The 13,625-nt window shown below is 40.6% G+C and overlaps 1 protein-coding gene and 1 long non-coding RNA gene across 3 annotated transcripts in view; one reads left to right on the top strand and one right to left on the bottom strand.

Moving 5' to 3' along the window:
• Window positions 1-6,977, bottom strand: part of LOC105879014 (uncharacterized) — a 56,706-nt gene extending 49,729 nt beyond the window's left edge. For both annotated transcript variants that reach the window (XM_012778961.3, XM_012778967.3), the window contains exons 1-2: window positions 6,846-6,977; window positions 5,599-5,655 (exon numbers count right to left, since the gene is read on the bottom strand). In XM_012778961.3, the coding sequence (XP_012634415.2) occupies window positions 5,599-5,607 (9 nt within the window). In that variant the 5' untranslated portion in view covers window positions 5,608-5,655; window positions 6,846-6,977. The remainder of the gene's footprint in view (window positions 1-5,598; window positions 5,656-6,845) is intronic.
• A 2,928-nt stretch (window positions 6,978-9,905) lies between these two features.
• Window positions 9,906-12,915, top strand: LOC105878992 (uncharacterized). Its single transcript, XR_012922998.1, has 3 exons — window positions 9,906-10,097; window positions 11,165-11,237; window positions 12,790-12,915. It is a non-coding gene; the product is annotated as an uncharacterized LOC105878992 (long non-coding RNA).
• The last annotated feature ends 710 nt before the right edge of the window (window positions 12,916-13,625 follow it).

The following is a 13,625-nucleotide window of genomic DNA, read 5'->3' as shown; positions in this document are numbered from 1 at the left end:
TCTCACTCTTTTGAAACAAAAGAATGCCCCGCCTAGAATCTTCTTCCCTGCAAAACTAAGCTTCGTATATGAAGGAGAAATAAAAACATTCTCAGACAAGCAAAGGCTCAGAGAATTCACCAAGACAAGACCAGCCCTACAAGAAGTACTTAAAACAGCGTTATGCACGGAACATCATAATAATAACCCACGAATATAAAAACAACCAAAACCCAAAGATATTAAAGGCCAGATATTACAATGGCTCAAGACAGAAATCATAGCAACAACATCCAACCCAACAGAAGGATCAGTAATCTACCTTACCTATCAGTTCTCTCAATAAATGTGAATGGCTTAAACTCTCCACTCAAGAGACATAGGCTGGCTGAATGGATAAGAAAATACAGGCCAAGTATATGCTGTCTTCAGGAAACACATTTAACCTGCAAGGATGCATATAGACTAAAAATAAAAGGGTGGAGATCAATATTCCAAGCAAATAGAAGCCAAAAGAAGGCTGGTGTGGCAGTTCTAATTTCAGACGATTTACTTTTTAAACCAACAAAAGTAGTGAAAGACAAAGAGGGTCATTATATAATGGTGAAGGGCACAGTTCAACAAGAAGAGATAATAATTTTAAATATATATGCACCCAACTTAGGTGCACCCAGATTCATAAAGCAAACCTTACTGGAGCTAAGCAAATGGATTAATAGCAACACCATAATAACCAGAGATTTCAACACCCCACTGAGGGCACGAGACAGATCCTCCAAACAGAAAATTAATAAAGAAATAATGGACTTAAACAAAACTCTAGAACAACTGTGTCTGACTGACATTTACAGAACATTCTACCCAAAATCCACTGAATATACGTTCTTCTCATCAGCTCACGGGACATTCTCTAAGACTGACCATATCCTAGGACACAAAGTAAATCTCAAGAAATTTAAAAAAATAGAAATCATACCATGTACCTTCTCAGATCACAAGGGAATAAGAGTAGAAATCAACCCTAACAGAAACTCACATTTCTCCGCAAAAACGTGGATATTAAACAACCTCCTACTAAATGATAGCATCATAAATGAAGAAATCAAGACGGAAATAAAAAAATTCTATGAAGAAAATGACAATGGAGAGACAAGTTATCAACTCCTGTGGGACACAGCTAAAGCAGTTCTGAGAGGAAAGTTTATCTCCATAAATGCCTATAACAAAAAGACAAGAAGATCACAAATAGACAATCTAATGAAACGACTCAAAGAGCTGGAAAAAGAAGAACAGACCAACCCCAAACCCAGCAGAAGAAGTGAAATCAACAAGATCAAATCAGAACTAAACGAAATTGAAAACAGGGAAGCTATTCAGGAGATTAATAAAACAAAAAGTTAGTTCTTTGAAAAAATAAACAAAATTGACACACCACTGGCTAACTTAACGAAAAGCAGAAAAGAGAAATCTCTAATAAGCTCCATCAGGAATAAAAAAGGAGTTATCACAACTGATCCCAAAGAGATCCAAGATACAATTTATGAATACTACAAAAATCTTTATGCACACAAAATGGAAAATGTGGAGGAAATGGACAAATTTCTAGAAACACACAGCCTCCCTAGGCTCAACCAGGAAGAAATAGATTCCCTGAACAGACCAATCTCAACAGCTGATATAGAAACAGCAATTAAAAATCTCCCTAAAAAGAAAATGTCGGTCCAGATGGCTTCACACCCGAATTTTACCACACTTACAAAGAAGAACTAGTACCTATCTTGCAGAAACTATTCCACAACATCGAGAAGAACGGAAACCTCCTCAACACCTTTTATGAAGCGAATATTACTCTGATACCAAAACCAGGAAAGGATGCAACAAAAAAAGAAAAATACAGACCAATATCCCTAATGAATATAGATGCAAAAATTTTCAACAAAATCTTAGCTAACCGAATCCAGATGCTTCTCAAAAAAATAATGCACCACGACCAAGTGGGCTTCATCCCAGGGATGCAGGGATGGTTCAACATATGTAAATCTATAAATGCAATTCACCACATAAACAGAAGCAAAAACAAAGGCTACATGATTCTTTCAATAGATGCAGAAAAAGCTTTTGACAAAATTCAACACCCTTTCATGATACGAACACTTAAGAAAATAGGCATAGAAAGGACATACCTAAAAATGATACAAGCCATATATGACAGACCCATAGCCAACATCATACTGAATGGGGAAAAACTGAAATCATTCCCACTTAGAACTGGAACCAGACAAGGCTGCCCACTATCTCCACTTCTGTTCAACATAGTGCTGGAAGTCTTGGCTACAGCAATCAGCCAGGAAAATGGAATCAAAGGTATCCAAATAGGGACAGAAGAGATCAAACTTTCACTGTTTGCTGATGATATGATATTGTATCTAGAAAACCCCAAAGATTCAACCAAGAAACTCCTGGAACTGATCCATGAATTTAGTAAAGTCTCAGGATACAAAATCAATACACAGAAATCAGAGGCATTCACATACGCCAACAACAATCTAATTGAGAACCAAGTCAAAGACTCAATTCCCTTCACAATAGCAACAAAGAAATTAAAGTACCTAGGAATATACTTAACAAAGGACGTAAAAGACCTCTACAGGGAGAACTATGAAACACCGAGGAAGGAAATAGCAGAGGATGTAAACAGATGGAAATCCATTCCATGCTCCTGGATCGGCAGACTCAACATCATTAAAATGTCTATACTACCCAAACTGATCTACAGATTCAATGCAATACCTATTAAAATCCCATCAGTGTTCTTCACAGATATAGAAAAAATAATTTTACGCTTCGTATGGAATCAAAGAAGACCCCAAATATCAAGAGCAATTCTAGGCAACAAAAACAAAATGGGAGGCATTAATATGCCAGATATCAAACTATACTACAAAGCTGTAGTAATCAAATCAATACGGTATTGGCACAAAAATAGGAATATTGACCAGTGGAACAGACGTGAGAATCCTGTTATAAAACCATCCTCATATAGCCATCTAATCTTTGACAAAGCAGACAAAAATATACGCTGGGGAAAAGAATCCCTTTTCAATAAATGGTGCTGGGAAAACTGGATAGCCACCTGTAGAAGGCAAAAACAGGACCCCACATTTCACCTCTCACAAAAATCAACTCACGCTGGATAACAGACTTAAACCTAAGGTATGAAACTATTAGAACTCTAGAGGAAAAAGTTGGAAACACTCTCCTAGACATCGGCCTGGGCAAAGAGTTTATGAAGACGTCCCCAAAGGCAATCACAGCAGCAACAAAAATAAATAAATGGGACATGATCAAACTACAAAGCTTCTGAACAGCCAAAGAAATAGTCATGAAAGTAAACAGACAACCTACAGAATGGGAGAAAAATTTTGCATCCTATGCATCCGATAAGGGACTGATAACTAGAATATACTTAGAACTCACAAAAATCAGGAAGAAAAAATCAAATAACCCCATTAAAAAGTGGGCAAAGGACTTGAACAGAAACTTTTCTAAAAAAGACAGAAGAATGGCCAACAAACATATGAAAAAATGCTCAACATCTCTAATCATTACGGAAATGCAAATCAAAACCACAATGAGATATCACTTAACCCCAGTGAGAATGGCCTTTATCAAAAAATCTCCAAACAATAAATGCTGGTGTGGTTGCGGAGAGAGAGGAACACTCCTACACTGCTGGTGGGATTGCAAACTAGTTCAACCTCTGTGGAAAGCAATATGGAGATATATTAAAGCGATACAAGTGATTCTACCATTTGATCCAGCAATCCCACTACTGGGCATCTACCCAAAAGATCCAATGACACTCTACAAAAAAGACACCTGCACTCGAATGTTTATAGCAGCACAATTCATAATTGCAAGGCTGTGGAAACAGCCCAAGTGTCCATCAATCCAAGAATGGATTAATAAAATGTGGTATATGTATACCATGGAGTACTATTCAGCTCTAAGAAACAATGGTGACATAGCACATCTTATATTTCCCTGGTTAGAGCTGGCACCCATACTATTAAGTGAAGTTTCCCAAGAATGGAAAAACAAGCACCACATATACTCACCAGCAAATTGGTATTAACTGAACAGCACCTAAGTGGTCACATAGGTACTACAGTAATAGGGTCTTGGGCAGGGGGGAGGGGGGAGGGGGGCGGATATATCCATACATAATGAGTGAGATGTGCACCATCTGGGGGATGGTCATGATGGAGACTCAGACTTGTGGGGGAGGAGGGGAAATGGGCATTTATTGAAACCTTAAAATCTGTACCCCCATAATATGCCGAAAAAAAAAAAATAAAGGATCAAAACCAAAAAATAAAAAATAAAATAAAATCTTAAGGCTCTTCCCCAACCGGCTGACTAAATGGGCCCCCTCTTGTCCAAGGGGATATCATAAAACTAAATTGCCCACCAGGAGGATGGAGGTCAGACATGCCTCATCATGCCCCCCCTACCTACTTGGAGATATCCTTTGTAACTCATTAAGAGGCCTAAGGCTATGCAAGACAAACCTTTAGGTTCTCAATTTACACAGCAAATGTGTCTGGTAGCTTGTCTCCTTAACTTAAAACATTCCAAGCCTTTAGACAAAGCTTCAAGTCTTTAACCAATTATAAGTCAAAGAGTCTTTAAACCCACCTATAACCTATAAAGCCCCCACTGCAGAGATGGCCCACCTTTTCAGGCCAAACCAATGTAAGCCTCCCATGAATTAATTTATGACTTTACCTGGAATCCCTGAGTCCCTGAAATGTATAAAACTAAACTATAACCCAACCACTACATGTCCACTTGCTCAAGGCTTCTTGGGTGTGGCTCCAGGTCATGGTCCTCAAATTTGGCTCAGAATAAATCTCTTTAAAATTACTTTACACAGTTTGGCTTCTTTTCCTTTGAACAGTAACTTTTACCCAGATAGATTCCAAGAAATTCTTCCAAGGGAAGAACCAAGATGGTGTACTGTAAGAATGAGATGAGACTGAGAAGCTCAGAAACATTTACCATAGAATGTAAATTGCAGGCTGCATACAGCCTGGATAAGATAAAATAGTTATGATGAGTTTTTGTTACAAGTACACAGGCCATTTATTCCTCCAAACACACCAGGTTTTATGCTAGGAACAAAACCATCAGAAAATTTATACCTGAACCATGTCCCAAAATCTTCAACTCCTACTGAGGTACAGACTGAGGCATTCATTTCAGAGCTATATATGGAAGGTTATACACTATGTGTCCCTATTTCATGACCAATAAAGATATCTTCCAGGAAGTCTTTGTGTCTTCAAAGGAATCAGTCTGTCCCAAAGTACAGTGTCTTCCTTTGTGCCATGGCTGTCAGAAAGATCAGAGACATATTTGCAGCTCAACTTAGTGAGTCTGAGATCATATAATCAATATGTAACGAAATGTCAACTTGTCCCTGCTATTATTTGTTACTTTATATTTTCTAGGAAGTTCAACTTTTATCTATTACTTACTCCACCTCTTAATATATGACACTTACAAATCTAACAAAGTCCACTGTAACATAAAGTGGGGAATAAATAAACACCTTACCTTGTTCATTTTGTATTGTCCTTCGGAAGATGTAGACAACTTTGAAAATACTGACAGCTAGGTTACAAAAGGAGGAAGAGGGTCATGAAAGATATGGCCTGCCTGGTATCACCTGAATTATTCTGCCCTAAAAAGCTATACACACCCACTGGATAAAATACTCCCTGGGGGAGAATGGCAATGACCTTCTGACTCCTTGGCATGGGCAGGGGGAATGGTGAACAACCACCTAACATAACTCTAACATAATCATAGAGCTCTTGGGCACAAAATTTTTCACAGGATGAATGTAAATATTTGCTTCCCAAGGATTTCAACAGATTAAATCTCCCTTGGTGTTCACAAAAAATTTAAAATAACAGTATTGGTTAAAACAGTTGAGAATACATATTAAATGTATTCTTTATTAAAAAGAAACACTAACTAAAATTAGTGTTTTTATTTATTTTATTCTCTTTATTAAAAAGAAACACTAAATCACTAAAATTGCTGTAGCTATCAATTTTCATAGTAATGTTACTTAACCTCTGGTTAGGGATTCCACAGAAAGCCATAATAAACAGTGCTTCAAGGGGAAAAAAAAATCTGTTTTAATTTCTTTACCTAACTCTGTTGCTATTTCTCAAAACGATGTTTGATAACAAACTTGTTTTGACTTCTGTGGAAAAGTAGCCAGTACTGGCTTGGGAGTCAGGAGATAAGATTTTAGTCTTCCCTACTAACAAATCATGATCCTGAACAACTTACTATCCTTCACGGAAAAAAAAAAAAACTCTTCTTCCATCAAACAAGACAAAATCAGATATTAATAACTCCTAAGATCCTTCCCGAATGCTAGCGCAAGTCAGGGCAGACTAACAGCATATATCAGGATGCAGTGATGGCCATGGCTGGAGAGAGTTCAAAACCTACAAAGGATGACAGAGAACCACAGCACGGACCACTGTCTGTCTGTCCAGGAAGGCCAGGTCTGGGGAGCCCCAATCCCCAGGCCACGCCCCACGGCCCCCCCACGCACGTGCACGTGCGCTCCCCGCAGCACCGCCCCTCCCGCGGTGCAGACACGTGCTTTCTTCCCAGGGCCCCACAAACAGGGCTGCACCGACCGCGCCAGGCTCAGCGCCAGCCGCCCTTTCACCGCCCCGGTACCCACACGGGGTCTGCGGGCTCCTCCCCACCGCTGGTACGGCCCGCCTCCCGTGCTGCACATGGCCTGTGGGTCCTCGCCCAGCCCTCCAGGGACTCACCCGCTGCTCCCCCGTGTTGTTGCACCGGCGCTGGCCTTAGAAGACCGCCTAAACGCGGCGACCCGGGACCTCCTCCCACCCGAAGCCTGAGCAAAACAGGAAGAAAAGCGGAAGCGCAGAAGTAGCGGACAAGTGAGGCATGCGCAGAACCCGCGTGCCCCGGAAATACCTTTCCCCTGAGTCTGCGCCGCCGGCCTTTCCGAACGGCCCACTGTGGCCCTGAGGGGGACGGGGCAATGGTGGGGGGGGGACGGGGGACGGGGGGGGGGAGGGACGGGGGGGGCCGGTGGTGCGTGGGCGGCGCTAATCCGCACCCCGAAAACGTGGTGGCTATAGGGGAGTCCTGTGTGTGGCCAGGGTGCAGTTTAGACAGAGATGCATGGAGGAAAGGAGAGCTGCGTGTCAATTTCTCTTTTTAAATACTGGGATATAGATCCCATCCTTACAATAAAAAACTAGTTATTTGACACCATCAAGGATTCTCAGGAAAAAAAGGAGGAGGGAGAAAGCTAGTTCATCAAAATCACTAAAGCAATAAATGTAAACTGTAGATCGATCAGAAATTAGACACAATGCAGAAGAAGAAAATGAATATACTTTCCGCTGTGACATTAAAATTACTTGAATAAATGGAGATAATACACTTTCTAACAGGTAGACTGTTCTTTGACAAAATTCCAAAAACAATCTAAATAAATTTTTGCATGTATTTTTTTTCCCTTTTGTCTTTAGTGTATTGTGCACTTTTTTAAAAAAGCATTCTTAACTTCATCTGGAATAAATAAAAACCTAAATTAATAGCCAGCATATGTTTTAAAATCTTGCTCTGTTTTTCAAATTAGTTTGGCACCTGTTTCTTGGAACTAAGAGTAATAATTAAGAGTGGTTTTTTTAATAAATAAAAAATGTAGCATTTCAAAACAATGAGGGACAGAATGGAGTATTCCCAATAGCATGTTCTAATCTGAAATATAGAGATGGTTATCTATGTAGATAACACAGATAAAACTTCACATGGATTCAAGGTTCAAAACGTTTAAACCACTAAAGCTAGTATAAATTTAAAAAATTGAGATGTGATGCCAAAGACAAACCATAAATTTAATATCTCATAAATTTTATAATAGAAAAAATAATCAGTAAACTTACTTCATTCCAGTAAATTTTTTAAAACTTGGAACTTGAAAGAAATGCAAATATTTAAGTAAAAACATGTAAAATACCATTTATTGATATGTAAATTTATGTACAGAAAAAATCACTTTAGTGCACAGCTTTATGAACTTTGACAAATGCATAGATTTGTGTAACCACCACCACCACAGTCAAAATGCAGAACTGTTTCATCACTGCAAAAAAAGAAAAAAATTCATGCTACCCTTTTAAAGTCAAATTCTCTCACCACTCTTAACCTCTTGCAATCACTATCTATTCTTCTTGCTTATAGGTTTACCTTTTGTAGAATGTCATAAATGGAATCATACAGTATATAGTCTTTGAATCTGATATCTTTTATTTAACACAATGTAATTGAAATTCTTCCCTTTTTTTTTTTTGAGACAGAGTCTCACTCTGTTGCCTGGGCTAGACTGCCGTGGCCTCAGCCTAGCTCACAGCAACCTCAAACTCCTGGGCTCAAGCGATCCTCCTGCCTCAGCCTCCCAAGTAGCTGGGACTATAGGCATGCGCCACCATGCTCAGCTAATTTTTTTATATATATATTTTTTAGTTGGCCAATTAATTTCTTTCTACTTTTAGTAGGGATGGGTCTCGCTCTTGCTCAGGCTGGTTTTGAACTCCTGACCTTGAGCAATCTGCCCACCTCAGCCTCCCAGAGTGCTAGGATTACAGGTGTGAGCCACCACGCCCAGCCTTCTATGTTGTTTTGTGTATCAATACCCCTGTTTGTTTTTATTGGTGAGTCCTATTCCATGGTATGGACTTACCACAGATTGCTTATCCATTCCCCAGTCCAGGGACATACACATTGTTTACAGATGTGGGAATTATAAATAAATAAAATATTTTTAAATTTAAGATTTGAAAAGACTATAAAGAAGGATAATATATATCTATGGTATGGGCTTGTGAAAATGTGTATTCAGACTGTATTATTCAGGGTTCTCCAGAGAAACAGAACCAATAGGAGGGAAGGAGGAAGGGAGGGGAAGAGAGAGAAAGAGAGAGAGAGAGGCTGATTTATTATGAGGAATTGGTTCACATGAGTATGGAGGCTGAAAAGTCCCACAATCTACCATCTGTAAGCTGGAGATGGAGGGAAGCCAGTGGTATAATTCTGAGTCCAAAGGCCTGAGAACCAGGGGAGCCAATGGTGTAAATTCCAGTCTGAGGGCAGGAGAAGATGAGATGAGATGCCCCAGCTCAACAGTGAGGCAGAAGATGTGGGTGAATAACTCCTTCTTCTGCCCTGTGTTCTATCCAGGCCTTCAATGGATTGGATGACACCCATCCATGTTGTGGAGGGCAGTCTACTTTATGAGTCCATTTATTTAAATGCTAACCTTATCTGGAAACAACCTCACAGACATACCCAGAATTGATAACCTGGGCACCTCTGGCCCAGTCAAGTTTGCACATAAAATTAGCCATCACACCTGTTCATTTTTATTGTGACTTTAATTCATAATATGAGTAGACATTTGTCCTCTTTGGAGGCTCATTTTATTCCCTCTCATTTATTTTTTTTTACACTTTTTCCTTTTATTTTTAGTTGACACATGATAATTATACATATTTATGGGATACATACAGATATTTTTATATGTATATAAAATGTGTAATCATCAAATCAGGGTAATTAGTATACCCCTCACCTCAAACATTTATCATGCAGAATGTCTGACCAAATATCTGGGCACTCTGAGCAAGCTAACACATAAAATTAACATCACAAATATTAACTCACATTGTTGTACATAGGAGAAATCTGAGCCCAAAAAGGCAAAGTGAGATCACAGAGCAGTCATTGGCAAACCAGGACTGGTACCCCAGGCCCTAATTGAGGCCCTATTCATTGCTTCACAGGGACAACTTCTGGGATATAAAGGCTGATCCAAGCAGCTATGAAGAGACCTGGAATTTAAATCTCATGAACCCTGGCTACACCTCAACCTGTGACTCCAATTGGGATCCCTGATTCATGGACCATCTTTTCTGTCACATGGAATGTGTTCTAGGCCCACTCAGGTGCCAGCCATGTCTGTATCAGTGTCCGGAGCTAAAGCAACCTGAGTATGTACTTGGAAGCTTGGAAGCTCTCCACTGCTTGGGCTCCCTGTAGGAGGAAGAGGGATGACTTAGCTATGGAGTTGCAGAATGTGCTTGTGATTATAACTCTTCGTCCGGGGTGGGGGATAACTATGACAGGTGGGAAACTAACAGCAAAGTTATTAATGACAGGTCCAGGTCCAGGGGATAGCAGCCATTGCCTCCCAACTCCCTTAAATCAGGGAACTGCAGGCCTCATATCCCTGGCAAGGCCATCTACACTTCCAGCAGGACTAGCCCCTCTGACCAGGATTCTGGTCACACCTTACTGACCTATTCCCCCACCCCCAGTTGAAAGAGACACACTGGATGCTGCCATCTACCTCATTCCCATGATCACAGCAGTGGAGCCTCAGAGGACTTGCAGGCTTAGAAGATGGACTAGAGGGTATGAGGGACTGTGGTGGCCCTAGAAATGCCACAAATACCAGCTCCTGAAAGTTCCAGTGGCAGGAGCAACAGGGTCAAGGTGTATGGCAGTACAGTCAAGCAAAATCCAATGATCAAGCTACATCCCTTTACTTCTATTGTTTTGTGACAAATATGAATATCAATGAGACTTCTGCTCTTAGCCAAGATGGGATAATAAAAACCAAATTTATCCTCCCATCTGGAAGAACTAAAACAGCAGACAAAATACAGGAAATGATGATTCAACAGACCATGGACATCAGGAAGTTGAAGGACAGTGTTCCCTGAGAGATGAGAATCAAGTGAGGTGAGCCCACAGTTGCTCCAGCTCACTACCTGAGACTTTCTAGGCCATGGAATAGGGAGGGGAGCCCCAGGTAGAACCTGGCACTGCCCCTGAGTAAAGGAAGGGGACCTGGGATCAGGAGAGACCAAGTACTGGAGAGGAGGAAGCTGGACAAGGAGGAAGCTCCAGAGATGATAAGCACATATGTGAAGAAACTACCCAAGGTCTGGGAAAGAACTAGCCAAAAGGATTCAAGGGAACAGTGCTAGGTGTTCAAAACCCCTGCTTTTTCTAACATACTCCTCTTTCTTCTCCACTATTCTCTCCTTTCCAGTTCTCAGCTCACTCAGCACTTCCAAGCTTCCCAAGAAGTTCTGGGATGGGTATGGGACTGAAATTTGCCAAATGTAAGTTATCTTTCTGTGATATCTTGCTCTCTCTCCAAAATGCTTGAGACGTATTTCTCAGTCCAGTGCCCCTTCCCTGAGCTGGGAGAGAAGGCTCTGCTGTCCTGTACTGAGGGACCCCCCAGGCAAGAAGGCAGGTCCCCTGGGACCTCTCTCCGGAAGCCTGCCACACAGTTGTGGGCACTGATGACACCCTAAGGTACATGGAGCACAGACTCCAGATGGAGCTCCAAGAGAAAATCTATCTTGTCACTTTCCAAATCAAAGAATGAGGTTTGTGGATAGGTTAGAATTCAAATCTCCTTTGATAAGTGGCTCTTTTTTGTGGGGACAGGGACAAAGCATGAGAATCTGATGTATGCTGTGAACTGTCTCTTCAGGAATATGAAACTTCTTAACTATTTGAAAGGATGGCATTACTAATAAACTAACAGAAGAATAAACTATCTAATAGAAAAAAGAGACAAAGATCACAGCACATAACTGCCCCTTTGTTTGATTAACCACCTGCGCCTTAACTTGTGGTCTTTAAGAGTTTGTTTTTACCGCACTTGAACTGAGCAGATAGAAGGAGTATAACCCTTCCCCTGTTCCCACCAGACTACATTCCAAGGAGACTGATAAAGCCAGCCTGTCAGAGGGAAAATAAACACACAAAAAAATTAGCTTTCTCCTATTATTAGTTTGCAATAATAATCACTCTATCCTTTATCCCAATAAAAATCCCATTATCCTCAACACTGGCACTTATTTCTTTTGTGCCCTTTCTCCTTGGAAAGTAAAATATTTTTTTTTCTCTAAACCTTTCCTAATCTTTGTGTCAACAATTCTTTCTCATCCCATATTGTGAATTTCTACCCTAACACTATTGACATATTTTGCTTAGACATTCAGTGAAATTCATGAACCTCATGCATCTCATTAGTGGGCACCAGCTTAGCAACTGTCCTGGAGACAAGATGTCAGTTTCCTGGGTACCTGCTTGTGGAATCTGTGACTGTTCTTCAAGGGAGGTACAGGGCCTGGAGCATACGCACTACAGAGCAGCCTGAGCTTGATAGAGTCGAGTCACCCAGCCACAGCCTGAGCTTGATAGAGTAGAGTCACCAGCCACATTCACCTCCAACTGAATTAGCTACATATAGCCAGCTGCCTGCCATTATGGTCTAGAAGCCAGAGAGAGGATTAATGGTAGTGATTTAGTCACATTGTTATGCAGGTACTCAGGGAAGTCTGAAGTGGTCTAGTTTTTACAAGTTAGTTGGTCAGAGCCAGGCAGGCATTTGGTTAGAATATTAGTCATTCAGTCAGCCAGCACATAAGGCAAGCAGGTGGGATTAGGCAAATACCAAATCATCAAGCAAAAGTTTTCCACACACCATTGTAGTAGCCCTCTGCAAACAGATCCCTCTCCCCCTGCCATCAGCTGAGTTGTGTCCCCTCAAAATTCATATGTTGAAGTCCTCTGTCAGAACATGATAGGGCCTTTAAAGATATAATTAAGTTAAAATAAGATCCTAATCCAATATGACTGATGTTTTCATAAGATTAGGACATACAGAGAGAAAACCATGTGACAGACACAGGGAGAAGACACCATCTACAAACTGAGAAGCCTCTGGAGAAACCGGCCCTGCTCCTTGATCTTAGACCTTCAGCCTCCATACTGTACACAATAAATTTCTCTTTGTTTAGCCACCAAGTCTGTGAGGTACTTTGTTATGGCAGTTCTAGTAAACTAATACATCTTCCCACAACATACTGAAGAAGGTGTTTTTAGAGTGGACAGAAAGTCTGACTCCTCCCAGGAGTCCAAATGAGACTTCTGTTTGCTGAATAAAATATGGAGACTTGATAAGAAGGAAGAAGGAGACCCCATCAGGGAAAGAAGGGATTTATTACCACAGCCCAGAGAGCTGTCTTCACTAGACAATGTGGTAAGAGAAGTGAATGGTGGGAGAGAGGATTGTACCCTGAGCCTGGAGCCACTGGGCTCTGTCTCCTGGTCTCCTCACTGGAATGGCTCCAGCAAGCTGATATTCTGGTTGTACCGTGGTGGGAACCCGAAACTAAATTAAATGAAAATTGAATGAGAATTTTAAAAATTCCACTGCTGCAAGAAGGGGGTGGCTGTCAAATAAATTCTAACTAAGAATTCTAATATACTGTGTAATATATTATAAAATAATTAAGGTCACAGTAATTAAAATATCATGTTTACCACAGTATAAACAAATAATTGAGTGAAACAAAACACAGATGATGGTTTTAACGAACCCACAAGTGGGGCAAAATTATTCTCAATTTGACTGTTTCCATATTGTTTCATTCCCATGACATTTCAAGTGAGATGACTTTACTCAAAAAGTTTTCCCATTTCCATTATAT

This window comes from Microcebus murinus, chromosome 14, assembly GCF_040939455.1.
Source record: "Microcebus murinus isolate Inina chromosome 14, M.murinus_Inina_mat1.0, whole genome shotgun sequence".
NCBI lineage: Eukaryota > Metazoa > Chordata > Mammalia > Primates > Cheirogaleidae > Microcebus > Microcebus murinus.
The sequence above is the reverse complement of the archived record's forward strand: the minus strand, read 5'-3'. Positions and strand labels throughout refer to the sequence as shown.